The 13714-nt window shown below is 52.0% G+C and overlaps 1 protein-coding gene across 2 annotated transcripts; it reads left to right on the forward strand.

Moving 5' to 3' along the window:
* The first annotated feature begins 1206 nt into the window (after window positions 1–1206).
* Window positions 1207–13670, forward strand: Adissp (adipose secreted signaling protein). Of its 2 annotated transcripts, XM_026385851.2 has the most exons (6): window positions 1207–1360; window positions 7193–7309; window positions 8669–8811; window positions 11623–11761; window positions 12693–12815; window positions 13012–13670. In XM_026385851.2, the coding sequence occupies exons 2-6, from the start codon at window positions 7291–7293 to the stop codon at window positions 13110–13112; spliced, it is 525 nt and encodes a 174-aa protein (XP_026241636.1). In that variant the 5' UTR covers window positions 1207–1360; window positions 7193–7290; the 3' UTR covers window positions 13113–13670. The 2 variants fall into 2 exon arrangements, with proteins under 2 accessions (XP_026241636.1, XP_026241637.1); XM_026385852.2 differs by lacking the exon at window positions 1207–1360 and having other exon boundaries at window positions 5709–7309.
* The last annotated feature ends 44 nt before the right edge of the window (window positions 13671–13714 follow it).

Raw genomic sequence — 13714 nt, forward strand, 5'->3', positions numbered from 1 at the left:
TTCTCAAAGGCCAGAAAGCTCACGCACGAAATCACCCAAAATGCTGAAGTTTGAAGCTCAGCTGGAGACAGTCCCGGAGGACGCAGCATTTTAGAGGAATGGGAGGACTCGATGGAAACAATAGCTCAGAAAGATTATTTTTCAAAAGTGGACGGATCAGAGACCAGGAAAGTTAGGGGCCACAGGGATCCAGCGGGAAGTGGCTTCTTTAAGATTCTTCAAAGACAGTGACCTTAGCCCTTCAGAAAGGAAGCTGGCCCTCAGTTGTTAAAGCCCTCTCCCCTAGTTATTTTGGAAGGAAAAGGCTGCGTGCTTTAGATGGTTCATTCACTGGTACTTTAGGGAAATTATTCCCGTCAGCGGAAATGGGAATAGGGTGTTCAGAGATATGGCTAGAACCTCTGAGGACCCGGGGGCCACGCCTCGGGTTCCCCAGCGCTGTGGAGTCGCCCACGTGCTACCCCCGTCAGGCTAAGCGAGGCGCATCCCGCTGCCATGGCGACCGCCTCCATGGAGACCGGGAGCAGAGGCTGCGGTCCCCGGGGGCGCCCGCAAAATCTCCCAACCCCCCATGCCGTGTGCCTTTGTTCTGAAGCTTATCTGGGCTGAGCCGGGCTCTCGGGACGCGTCTCCAGTCCGCGCGGGCGCGTTTCCTCCGAGGCAGGGGATGGGGTAGAAAGGGAAAAGCAAAGCCCGGGGGTCGCAGAGCCGGACAGATGGCTGCTTAGCTACTAGACAGCACTAGGGTGGGTCGTAACGGCTGATGGTGAGGACGTGGAAACTTGGAGGGAGAAAGGCCACCTTTGGGCGCTCCATCTAGCCGGCAGCCCCGCCTTACGGTCACCGGAGGGAGCAAAGCCCAGGGGAAGCCCCGCCCAAGTCGAGGCCAAAGTGGGAAGTACAAACCCCCACGCAGGGACGTGGGACAAAGGCGGAGTCTCTGAGGCGCCCCTCCTACCTAGTCTCTCCCTCGGGTTGCTTTCTAGTTCCCGGCTACGACCGGCGGCTTGGCAGCCTGGCAGTCTTCATCGCGAGAACTCGCCGGGTCCTGGAGCAACCGCTTTATCATAGGGCGCAGGCGCAACGCCCCCTTCACGTGCCGCTGGTGGCTAATCGCTAGTTGGCGGTTCCCTGAAGCTAGTTCATTGGTCTGAAGCGGCCCTCGCCCCACCCACCAACCAGCCAATGGGCAGAGGCGGGGGCGTGCCGTGAGGCGGGCGGCAGTGGCGCGGGGCTCTCTTCCTCGTGCTCAGCGTTGTGGCCCGGCTGCAGCCGCCGCCTGCTGCTGTCGCCACCGCAACCACCGCAGCCACCACCGCGGTAGTCCCTGCCTGGCCCATCCCAGAGGTGCGCTTACAAGGTGAGACTGTTCCTCCTCTCACAGCCTCCGGGGTCCGCCCATCTTGCCGAGATTCCGCTCCCGGCAGGGTCGCCGTCCTAGACAGTTGGTGCCTGGACCCTGCTCGGGGTGATAGGAGGGGTGGGGCAGGGGGACTCCGCTGTCGGGGCCGGGCCTGGAGTACTTCCCAATACCTGAGTGGGGTGATGCTAGGTCTTTGGGTTGCGGGTGACCGTTAGCTGGTGGAGCGGGAATGTTTTCCGCGGGGCGCTGTCGCGGGGCACAAGTGACACAGGGCGGGGGCGTAATGGGGGGGGGTTAGCATCGCTTTCTGCCGCGTCCTCGCTGTCGCTACCATCTCGTAGTTTGACCTTGGGCGGGTAGCGTGTCTGAGCCTTCGGTGCTCTGAACCCTCGGGCAAGAGGGCGGTAATGTCTGGGAGTGCGGACTCCGGAGACTCCTGCGTCAGCCGAGGTGAGGGCAAGGAGCACAGGCGATTATCTTGGTCAGAACCGCTGCCTTGATGCTCGGGAAGAATATGATGGGGTACGTTCAGCTGCATTTGTTTCCCAAGAAGATGAGAATGGTGTGGGGCTGAGGGTGCCACACCCACAGGGATGGCGATAAGAAAGGAAACAGAGTCCCACACTTGGTCCCCTAGCACCTTGGAGACTTAGTTTGGCCTCCCTGATATCATGTAGCTAGAGTGATTTGATTTAGATTTTGGACCAACGTTCCCAGGACCCTGTCAGACTGAAAAGGGTTTCTCAGCCTGTCTTTCCTGTTGAGTCTTGGCCTTGGGAAGTGGGGATAGGACATTATTCTACTCTAGGGAGCTGAGAAAGGACAGAAGTATCTGTCATCCCCTGAATGCAGACTGGCCTCTGCTTCTTGGGTCTTTTAGGTCTCTAGGGCCAGGTCAGGGTGGGTCAGGCAGTCTGTAGACTAGAGGAGTCTCAGCACCCTCTAGCTGAGGGCAGGGGGAATGAGGAGAGAGAATGCTGGGCAGGGGAGGGGAGCACTTGTCTGGGAAACAGGAAGGAGGGTGGGAGGAGGGTGGGAGTCCCTTCCCAAATTCAACTCCTGCTTCACTGTGAGAGAAAACAAACAAACAAAAAATCCTTACTTAACCCTCACATCTTTGGCCTTCTGGAGGGAGGAGGAAATGAAGTTAGGTCAAGGCCGAGCTGATGGCTTCCTCCAGCATTGCCTTGCTGTAATGTAAGTATGTGGCCCTGCTATGTGCTCAGTCCTGGGTCACGTTCTAGGAAGTAGGCATTCATTCATTGTTGCCCAATTTCAAGGTCTTATTGGGTGTTCAGTTTACAGACTTGAGCTTTAATGGGAGGCTACAGTGAGTGCTTCAACCAGTACTGAGCCCCAGGATAGGTGTAGTGGAGGAAATGGTAGTAAGAGTGGAAGGTTGTCTGTCTCCCCTGGCACAGAGAAAGACCTTGGACCAGGTTGAGATTAGGGATTGAAGAGTTATTGAGAAATAAGGTCCTGAGAGATTGGGGACATACCCCTAGCCACACAGCAAAGATCTGGTTGGAGCTGGCCCTGTGATACCTGGGAGTTTGGGGGCTGCTTCTGGGGCAGGGAGGTTGCATGTATTGGGGAAAAAAGGGTGTTGGGTTCAGGAGCTCTACTTTGCTACCAATAGACTGGTCTTTGGCCCTTTCTCCAGTTTGAAGCTTGGGCCATTGCATGGGACACCCTGAAGTGACAGCCAACACTCTGTGGGGCAGAACTGGGTTCCTGAGCAACTGTCCAGCTGTCTGGTTACTTGCTAGTCCCTAGTAGCCTTAAAATAGCCTTTCTTTCCAAAACCAAGAAGGATCTGGGCTAGCACCTCTCTGTCCCCCTAATGGAAGTTTCCCCCGTTTGCCTGAGAACAACTGAAAGCCAAAGAAGCCCCAAAGGCCTTGTCCCAGCTTTTGAGTCCTTCCCATCCTGTGACTGTCCAGAGTCTTACCCCTGACTTGCTGACAGCACCCAAGGCAGAGGTTGGGTCATTTGTTTAGCCATGGAAGGAGGGCAAAGATACACATTGTTCACATCTTTCTGAGCTCCTGTGATTGTTGGGGAGGGGTGGATAGGGGGCTTTCCAGCGGCTTTCTTTCCATCCCTCCCTGGGGGCCTGACTGCCCTGGGAATAGAAGAAGGGAGGGGGGAGGTCCCCTTAACCCTTGAGCTGTTTTCCAAGAAGCTGAATTCCCTGGGGTCCTCTTGAAGGGCCATTCTGGCTCCTCCAGGATTGACCTGAAGTGCCTCTCCTCCAAGTGCTTTTTTTTTTTTTTTTTTTTCCTAGTGAAATTACTATTGCTTTAGAAACCAGGCCTTTGGGGTTTTACAGAGGTCCAGGGTGGGTGCATTTTCACAGATCTTAGGCACAAAGCTGCACCATACCCTGGGAGGAAGAGGCCACTCCTTATTCCTGCCTATTAGAAAAGTGATAGGAATATCCCATGCAGCCAGAAAGGGCAGAACCTCAATTTAAACCTGGACTGCTGTCTCTAGGAGACTGTGTGTCTTAGACCATAGTGAGGAATTGGCACAGGAGGAGACTGGAGGCAGGGCTACCCTAGGGGTTGCAAGGTGGCCTAGCACTTCTCTGTGAACATGGCTGCATCAGGGGAGGTCTGTTGCCCTCATTTCCTGCTTCTAATGAGGAAATGGTGTGGATGAGAGTCTAGCTTCAAGGACAGCTGCTGGCAGGTTCTGTGTTGTGAAAGATGGTTTGGCTTTTCCAACCTTCTTTGGGCCCCTGAAGTCACTTGCCTCCCTGTTCTGTATTCTCACGGAGGGTTACAGGCAGTTGCTCAGTGACTGTCATGAGTTCTGGCACTGAAGATGTGGGTCCTGCCCTGAGCAGTCTTTCCATCTCAAGGTAGGCATGGGCAGGTAACCAGCCCACTGTGGCAAGGCCAGAGGAAGTCCAGGGGAGCGATGCCCTCAGGGTAGAGGTTTGCTCTGAGAGTTGAGAAGGGAGATACTGAGAGTTGCTGTCCCTGACCACACCATGTCTGCTTAGAGGGTCCAGCCAAGGCCTATACTTGGGCTCCCCTTAGAGATGTCATTCATTCATTCAACAAATATGAACTGAAGTCAGCAGCTCCCTGTCAGGTGCTGTGCTGGGGGCTCAGGACAAAACCACAGTCACTGCCCTTTTAAGGTGGAGAAGATAGATAACATATGATCCCAGAAGTGAAAAGGGTGGGTCGGGCAAAAGGAGGCGGGGACCAGGCAGTGGGGTAGGGGAAGACAGGGAGGGGCCCTGCATATCTGGGTCTGTGTGTTTTGTGAAGAGGGCCTCTAGGAGCTTCTAATGAGCCATTGGTTAAGAGTTTTAGCAGGGTACTTGGGGGGCGGGGTAGGGGAGGCTTGTGGATATTGGGCTGTCACTACTTTATGGCTATAGAAGCATGGTTGGAGCAGCCTCTTTGAGGAAGGAAGGAGGCCTGGCACCCTTGCATTTGGCTGTTTGTCACATGTTCTGAGTTATAGCTTTGGGGGTGGCTGGAGTAGGTGGGTTGGGACAGACTGCTTTCCAGGGCCAGGCTCCTTGGAGGAAAGCTGTCTCCAGAGCAGCCCTGGCTAGAGGTGAGTAGGGTATAGTTTGCCTCCTTGCAAGTTAGGCCTGGCCTCCAAGGAAAGGGCTGTTGCTGCTCTGACCTACCTTGCATTCCACAGGCCTGAACCTTGCTTGCCCTTCCCTGCATCTCTAGGCCTCCTACCAGGGGACTCCTGGGACCCAAGCTGTGAACACACAGCTTGGACCTGGGTGGACTTGTCTGGCTTAGCCCCCGAGGGATCTCAAAAGTCATGCCCTCAATAGGCCCAGCCCCTGACGTGAGGCCACCCCATGGTTTTTCTTCATTCTCTGGATTACCCAAGGTCATTCATGGGTCACTCGTCTCTCAGCACTTCAGTGTGTTTCTCTGAGAAAATAAAGCCGTATACTTCTTTATGGAGTACAATTCTGATATCTCACCTAACAAAGTCATCTAATTTCTTAGTGTCTTCTACTATCTTATTCACTTACATTCCCCACTTAGCCCCCAAATGTCTTTTTATAGGGAGTTAAAAACCCCCTCCCCCATGTCCTTTTCTTTTTGTAGCTGATTCAGTGAAAAAACCAGGTCAGTTGTCCTGTAGATTTTTCTGTCCCTTAAGTGTGAGTTAATCTAGAACAGGGGTTGGCAAAACATTTCTATGAAGGGCTAGATGGTGAATATTTTAGACTTTGCGGCCATATGGTCTCTGTCACAACTGCTTGAAGTAGTTTTGTTTTATTGCGAAAGCTGCCACAAACAATATGTAAATGAATGAGAACAGTTACATTCCAGTAAAACTTTATTTACAAAAGACAGGTGGTGGCCCAAGAGGCTGTAACTTGCCAATTCCCTATCTAGAACAATCTTTCTGTTTCTTTTTTCTTGCACCTTGAAAAAAACAGGTCAGTCATCCTGTGGAATACTCGGCCTTCTGGGTTTGTCTCATTGTCTGCTCAGGGCATCGTTTAATTTGTTCTGTCCTCTGGTTTTTAGTAATTGAGGAGTTGGGGCTAGAGGCCCTATCAGATCCAGGTTAAGCATCTTTGGCAGGGATCCCTTGTCAGTGGTGCTGTGACTTTTGGCTGCCTCACATCAGGAGGCATCAGTGTGTCAAGGCCATCTGTCCTGTGGTTAGTGAGGGGGACAGACCCGTGTGTGGCCTTGTGATGCCACATCCCCCTATTGCAAACTTGTGTTAATCCCCATTAAGAACATCAGGTCATCCATTTGTGGCACTTGGGCATCTGTGTGTATCTACTTCCACACGCCTTTCCTTGGTGGTTCAGCATCTTCTCACTGTTGTTGCCTCTGGCATTTGTTTCTTTAGGTGCTGCAGAATTACTTGACATTTGGTTGTTCCTTTGTTATTTATTAGTAAGGAATCTGTAGTGAAAAGGAGCTTTCCATTAACCACCAGGGCAGTTTGCTTACAAGAAAGGCTGAGGGACAGGTAGAATTATTTCTCTTTAAGGGGCACTGCTGCCATCAGTGGTGATACATGAGGGTTTGTGTTTGTTTTGCTTTCCTTGTTCTTCTTTTTTTGTAATCTCTCTGAATGCTCTGATTTTACGTATTCCATCTGTTTCCATCAGTTGTGCTTCTTATTCTTTTTGATGCTTAGATAGGACCAGCTCAGCCCATCAGAGGTATCCTTAGGACACCTCACACTTGCTTCTGCACCGAGACAGCCTTTGATGAGCTGAGCCAGTGCAGGGTCTGGATGGTGGGTTCAGATGGGATAACATCCTCTCCATGGGCCTCTGTTCTGTATGTGGCTCTGACTGATCACTAGGGGGAAAGCGCTAAGGATAGAGTTATCTCTTGTGGTCCCCTGTTCTTTCCTATCTCCAAGCATGCTGTTGACTGACCAGCACACAGTTGCACTGGGTTTGTGACCTGAATAATATGTATGACTCCTGGGTCTACCTTCAGGGTCAGCAATGCCAGAACTGGCCCCTAAAAATTAATAAAGTTCCCTTTCTCTTCAGGCTGTTTCCTGCCAGTCTCAAGTGGGTTGGGCACTTGACCTATGTTGGCACTTTGGCACCAGAAACTTAGCATGTGCTGGCAGGGCCCTGGGTTCAGTAGGGGGTCAGGAAGGGGTGAGGGCTCTTGATGTCTGTGGTCAGTGGCTGAAGGGGTCAGGCAGACCCCTGTGCAAGGGGATGCAGGCCCCATTTGGGCTGCTGAAAGCAGCAGCAGTTTGAGTCTTTCCTAAGCAAAGTCCTCTGCTCTCTCCCAGTCATGGGCTCATGGGTGATCCTGACCACTGCCCTCTCCATCCCCCATCCTTCAGGTTCCTGCTTGTGTCCCTGGAGCATGGGAGGCTGCTGAGCTGGAGCGGAGGTATACAGCAGGAGCTGTGTGTTTCACTCGGTGGCAGGGAGGGCGTCCATGGCTGCAGCCAATAAGGGTGAGTGTCCTCCTGGCCTGTGGGTGTGCATGAGCTTTTAGATGGGCCCTGGGGTACGGGGCATTTTTGCTTGGGGGGCCTGCTTCAGCTGTGTGTGTGTGTGTGTTTGTATGCATGGTGTATGAATTCCGAACATGTGAGTTGTGTGTGCCTGGTCCTGCGGGTCACCCAAGCCCTAGCAGAGGCCCCTGCTAGTTCCTTGGTTTGCTGTTTTCTGGAGGTGTGTGCTCCTATGTCTTGTGTGAGATACTCTATTGTGCTGCTAGTGGTCCAGCAACATGCAGGACTTGTGTAAGTACTGAAACTGGGGAGATGGGCAGGGCCACAGCAGGCCATTTGGATTTCACTGAATCCAGAGGGCTGTTGGAGAGTTTTAGGCAAGGGAGTTCTGGTAAAATCTTATAATCAGGTTAATGAAGTGCAACAAGGACTGTGGATGTACCAGGCTGGCCCCCAGGGCTTTAGCTGAATGTCAAAGAACCCAGGCCAAGGCTGGCCCAGGCCTTCCCACCAAAAGGACTCCAGATAGGTTTCTTGGGAGGCCTAGGGCTGAAGTGTCAGAGAGGACTGGATTCATGCTCTTGGGGTCCCTCAGCCTGAGTGACTATTCAGACCAGCCACTTGGCTCCCCACCACTCTTCCCCTCTCAATCCCCTGATCTTTCAGGCCTCGGAGAACCAGACCCAGCTCAGGGACAGCCAAGGGCCTTGATGGGGGCTAAGCAGAGAGGAAAGGGCATGGGGAGGACGAGGAGGCTCCCCAGCTTCTTTCTTCTTGAACCTGCCAGTGATCAGTGAGCATTAGTGACAGCTGCAGTCTCTCCTAAGTGGACGGAGTATGGTTTTTAACCCTCTTCATTTCTCCCACCTCCAAGAAGGGCACCTCCTTCTATCTCTGGCCCCCAGGTTGGCTGAGGTCATCACAGGGAGTAGACTGGGGCCTCATGTAATGACAGACCTTCGAGAGAAGATGTCAGGGTTGGGGAGCTTGGCACTGTGAAGGAGAGTATGGGGCCAGGTGTGCCGAGACCTGGGCCAAGCCCTACAATGCTGTGTCTTCCTGTCTCTGGTGCCAGCCTCCTCCCTTCCAAGTAAGGGGGGAGTCATATCAGCCAGTCCTGAGGGGTCCCATGACCATGTTGTGGGGATGACTTTTGTGGGACGACTGGGCAGGTAGGAGTGAGGTAGATAACCTCAAGCTTCTTGATTGCCAGTGGACTTAGTCCTGGAATTTGCCTGGCCAAGTGGGTGCTGGGTGATGTCAAGGGAAGTCCAGGGATGGGGAAGGAATAAGAGGGACATAGTTTTCTGGGGGTAGGAGAACGTAGCCACCCCTGGATTCTTCTCTCACTCTTCTTAGGCAATAAGCCCAGAGTCCGGAGTATCCGCTTTGCAGCAGGCCATGATGCCGAAGGCTCCCAGAGCCATGTCCACTTTGATGAGAAGCTACATGATTCAGTGGTCATGGTCACCCAGGAGGGTGACAGCAGCTTTCTGGTCAAGGTATGTCCATATTTCTCCCAGAATCAGCTTTACCTCCTCTCTGGCTGTACCTGGCTTTCTGGGACTGTCTTTCCTCTTTCCTCAGTGGCATTCACAGGCATGTCTTTGCCCCTCCTTGAGCCTTGGTTTCCCATCTATAAAATGGTGGTGGGGGGGGTGTCAATGAGATGAATGTATCACCAGGTGAGTAGAGCTGGTGTCATTGGCCTTACCCAGCCAGTAGCAGTGGAAGGCTGGTGTCAAGGCAGCTGTAGTGCTACAAGCCTGGATTCAGGTCTAGGCCTGCCATTCTGGCTCTATGACCTTAGGCAGGTCATCTTCATTTGTTTTCTCTCCAATGGAGACAATTTACACCTTATAGAGTTGGTGAGAATGGAAGATGTAGGTATGTGATGCAGATATATGGTGATTACAAAGTGTGACTTTTTACCATGTTTTGGGCTCTTTGTAATGGTATTGATTACTCCATTTTTTTTTTCTTTTTGCCCCTGGGGATGGATCCTAGGGCTTTGTGCATGCTAAACATACACTGTATTACTGAACTACATATCCTGCTTCACCCCACATTTTCTACTTGGTAGAGTACCCCTTTCTCATGGCCATACCTCACACATGACTTCTCCAACTGCCAGGAGACTGATAGGTCCCCTATTCACTTGGAAAGGCAGGAGGGAGTCTCTGCAGGGGCCAGATTGAGGCCTTCAGGTTGGTCAATAAGCCCAGGATCCAGAGTTGAGTAGAAATGCCCTGTGGTGGGGGGCAGAGGTTTGGTTCCCTGGAGACTGCCCTGAAAAGGGGCTTGCTGCTCTTTTCAGAAGGGGCCCAGGTTTGTATCCATTTCTGTCTAACCCTAATGTCTTCCTTCTTTCTCCTACAGCTGACAGTTTTCCCCTGGGGAAAAAAAGGAACGAACTAAAGCTTAAAAATCAAAAAACATCAACAACGATGAGAAAAAAAAAAAAAAACCTAGTTAAAAAACCCCAGTTCCCTTCCCTCATTGCAAAATCCATTCACATCTATGAGAAAAATATAAGGGGCTAGGGATATAGCTCAGCAGAAGAACACTTGTCTAGTGTGCATGAGACACTGAGTTCACTCCCCAGCACTGCAAAAAATAAAAAGAAATTTAAAAGTAGCCACAGTTATATTATCCAGAAATAACCATGGTTAATATTTGGATATCTATCAGTCCAGGTTTCATTTTTTAAGCTTTTTTTTTTTTTTTTAAAGCCAAAAAAACAAAAAACTGGCATCACAGTGGACAGGGTATATTTGCTTGCTTTTCTTGTGAACTGGCTCCTCCCTGTATCAGGAAATAATCTTCCATGAGATTTTATACCTGCCTGGTGTTTCATCATGTGTATCATTGATTTTGCTGCTTCCCTGTGCCTAGGTGCTACAGTTATTTCTTTTCCTGTTATAAATAGGGTATCAATGACTATTGTTTTGCATATCTCTGAGCATTTCTCCTGGAAAATTCTGCAAGTGGTGCAGCTGGATCACAGAGTCACAGCAAGCAGGTACAGCCAGAAAGGCTTCTTGAGAAGTATGCCCACTACCAGCAGAGTGTGAGGGGATCACCTGGATTGAGCTTTATCATGTGGGTGATGTAAGGCTGGTCCCATTGAAAGGCTAAAAGCTCCACACAACCATTTCCAAACTGCCCTGACCAGGATTCTCTGCCCACATGAGCTGGGGGTACTGCATCCCTCCTGTGTTTACTGGACTGGCACTTCCATTGGCCACTGTGCCCAACTGCCACTCTGGCTTGTAATTCTTCACATCACTGAGTTTCCAAGGATGGCATCTGTCCCAAAGGGACAGTGTTGGTTGCCAAGCACTATGTATAAACAATGGATATTCAAGCAGGTGTGATGGCCCATATTTGTCATTCCATACAAGTAGGAGGCTGAGGCAGGAGGACTGCAAGTTGGAAGCCAGCCTCAGTACCTTATCAAGGTCCTAAGTAACTTGGTGAAACTCTGTCTCAAAATAAAAAATAAAAAGTGCCAGGAATGTATTTCAGTGGTAGAGCACCTCTGGGTTTAATTCTTGGTACTAAACAACAACAAATTCCATGGGCCATGAATAGGGGCCTCTGAGTGAGCAGGTGGGTGTATCTGATGCCAGCGAGACAGGCAGAAGTCAGGTCTGTGGGCCAGCTGTGGACTTACACAGCTGGTCTGGAGTTCATTTTGGGTTTTAATTGGTGCTGTGGATCAAACCCAAAGCCTCACACATGCTAGGCATGAACTAACACTGAACTATACCCCTACTCTGTGGTATCCACTTACCTAATTTCATTCTATCCCTCATCCACACTGTTTTGTGTTACCTGGTGTCTCCTTATTAGGGATTGGAGGACCCTGGGCTACTGGTTCTGAATAGGTGCTGGTAGTAGTGGGGACAGGTGGATGGTCTGTGTTGTGGGACTTGGAGCCTCCATATGGCTCAAAGTAGTGGCTAGTGCCTTATGTGCCAAATATGGCAAGAGTGGCCAAGAGATCTAGGGAAGACTTTTCCCTGGTCACATAATGTCATTTTCTGACTTCAATCTTCTTTATAAAATAGGCCACTAAGGAATGTGGGGTCCTTGACAGATGATGAGGATTGTGCTGGCCTTTAGGGGAAGGGATTCTGCCAGAGGGCCTGAAGCCACTGGACTAGGGGTCTAGCTAAAGTGATGGAAGGAGTTAGGCTTCCAGAGAAGCAGGTGTTGTGGTCCACAAGGATCATAGGCAGCATGGCCTGGATGGACTCTTAGGGAATCAGTAACTGGAGGTGCCTGTCTTCTCACCCTTTCTGCTGCAGGTTGGCTTCCTGAAGATCCTGCACAGGTATGAGATTACCTTCACTCTGCCCCCAGTGCGCAGGCTGAGCAAGGACATACGGGAGGCACCTGTTCCCAGCCTTCACCTCAAGCTCCTCAGCGTCATGCCCATCCCTGAAGGTGTGTCCCTTCCTGGGGTTCTGGAGGCCTGCCCTCCTCCAGTAGGTCCCAGATGTGAGTGAGAGTGAGAATATGGGGTACTTCAAGTCAGTGACACATACCTCTTAAGAGCTTGCAGTGATAACTTGGTAGTTTGCATGTCCCAGGCCTCCCTTCTTTGACTGAAGCCAATGAACTCACACTGCAGGCCTGCATCTGCCCATTGCCTGATGGTTTCCTTAGTGGGGAAGTTATCAAGATGGGAACCACCGGCTTTGGGCCTCCAACCCTCCCTCCTGCCTGCCCTCAAGAAAAATCTGCTGGAGCTGCAGAACTTTGTGTGGCCAACTTCTAGCACCCACCAGGCTCTGGGTTTCACACCGCTTCTCCCAACCCTGCTGGCCTCAGGCCCTGCTCCACCCGCTACCTTCAGCTTGGAAGAGGCTAGGGTGTCAGTTTCTCCATGTGCTGCCCATAGACCCCAGCTTCAGTGTCATGTCCCCCTTTCTCTACCTTTTCATGACCTTGTCCTCCAGTGGACTCCAAGCAACATGCCTTAGGCATTTGCCTTGCTCTTGCCACAGTCTGCTCACATTCCACCCTGCCTGCCTCCCTTGTTCTCCATCACCCCCTCACTGCCTGCCTTTGTGTTGAATACACAGGTCCTTCTTTTGGAAGCCTGAGTTTGAGTCTGCCTCACCTTGAGAGCCATGCTGGGGATGGCCTGCAGGCCAGAGGCACATTGAGCTCATTGAAGAAAGGGAAGCTTCCTAGGCCTCTAGGCACATCTTACCAATAGGGATGTGTGTCTGGGCTCTGAAGGGGCCATTCTTGCCCCATTCTCTGGGAGGCTTAGCATATCATGTGATGGGTGATAGCCATAAGTGTTGGGGACAGGATTGGGAAGCTGTGGGAGGTGTTGATGGCACACCTGTCCCCTGTCTCTGGGCAGGTTACAGCATCAAGTGCGAGTACTCTGCACACAAGGAGGGCGTCCTCAAAGAGGAGATGCTCCTAGCCTGCGAGGGTGGCACTGGTGCCTGTGTGCGGGTGACGGTACAGGCACGTGTCATGGGTGAGTGTGAGGCATAGATCTGGCTGGAAGGGAGCAGATGCAAGATTGGCCTCGGGGATCCTTATCCAATGGGGTCCCAACTTTTTAGCCCAGGTCCTCCCAGTGGCCCCCACTACCTGATCTCTAGGGGAGAGAGGACCCTTTGGGGTGGGGCCAGGGTACAGTGGACACACCAGCTTGCATGCCTGCTTTGCAGACCGACACCACGGCACACCCATGCTACTGGACGGTGTCAAGTGTGTGGGTGCAGAGCTGGAGTACGACTCTGAGCATAGTGACTGGCATGGCTTCGACTGAGGCCCGCACCCGGCCGACCTGTCTTGGGGCCCCTCAGCCTTAAACCCCACCTGGTCTCCCAACATGCTGCGTGATGATGTGGCTTCCTCACCCCATCCCCAGGTGGGCGAAGGGGTGGTGTTGGGGCCTCGCCCACACCTTTCACCTCTGCCTTCATTCTGCCACTACCCTGCCTCTCCTGTGTTCTATTCTCCCACTTCCTCCTCTCCGTGTGCCTCAGTCTCCTGCCAGAAGAAATGGGTTGAGCCCCCAAGGAGGCTATCTAAGGAGGGGAAGGGGAGATTCTGGGGTGGGTTCTACCCACTCTCCATCCCAAGCCATGTGGGCTCCAGTCAGGGTCTGGGAGAGGACTGAGTGGCTCTGTGATGCCAACACCCCATTACTGCTGCTGCTGCCTGGATGCCTCAGCCACCTCTCCCACCCCTGCCTCTTCCCCACTGCTACCCATGTGAGTAGGAGGGAGGCGCAGTTCCCAGCTCCTACCCCTCAGGTCTGAGTTACTTGGTTTTTAAATGACTGGTTGGGTTAGAACCCATAAGAAATAAAAACTTAAATGGATACATGGCCATGGGTTTTTTGTTCTCTCTGGTCTCAAGATTGTC

This window comes from Urocitellus parryii, chromosome 6 (genome assembly GCF_045843805.1).
Source record: "Urocitellus parryii isolate mUroPar1 chromosome 6, mUroPar1.hap1, whole genome shotgun sequence".
NCBI lineage: Eukaryota > Metazoa > Chordata > Mammalia > Rodentia > Sciuridae > Urocitellus > Urocitellus parryii.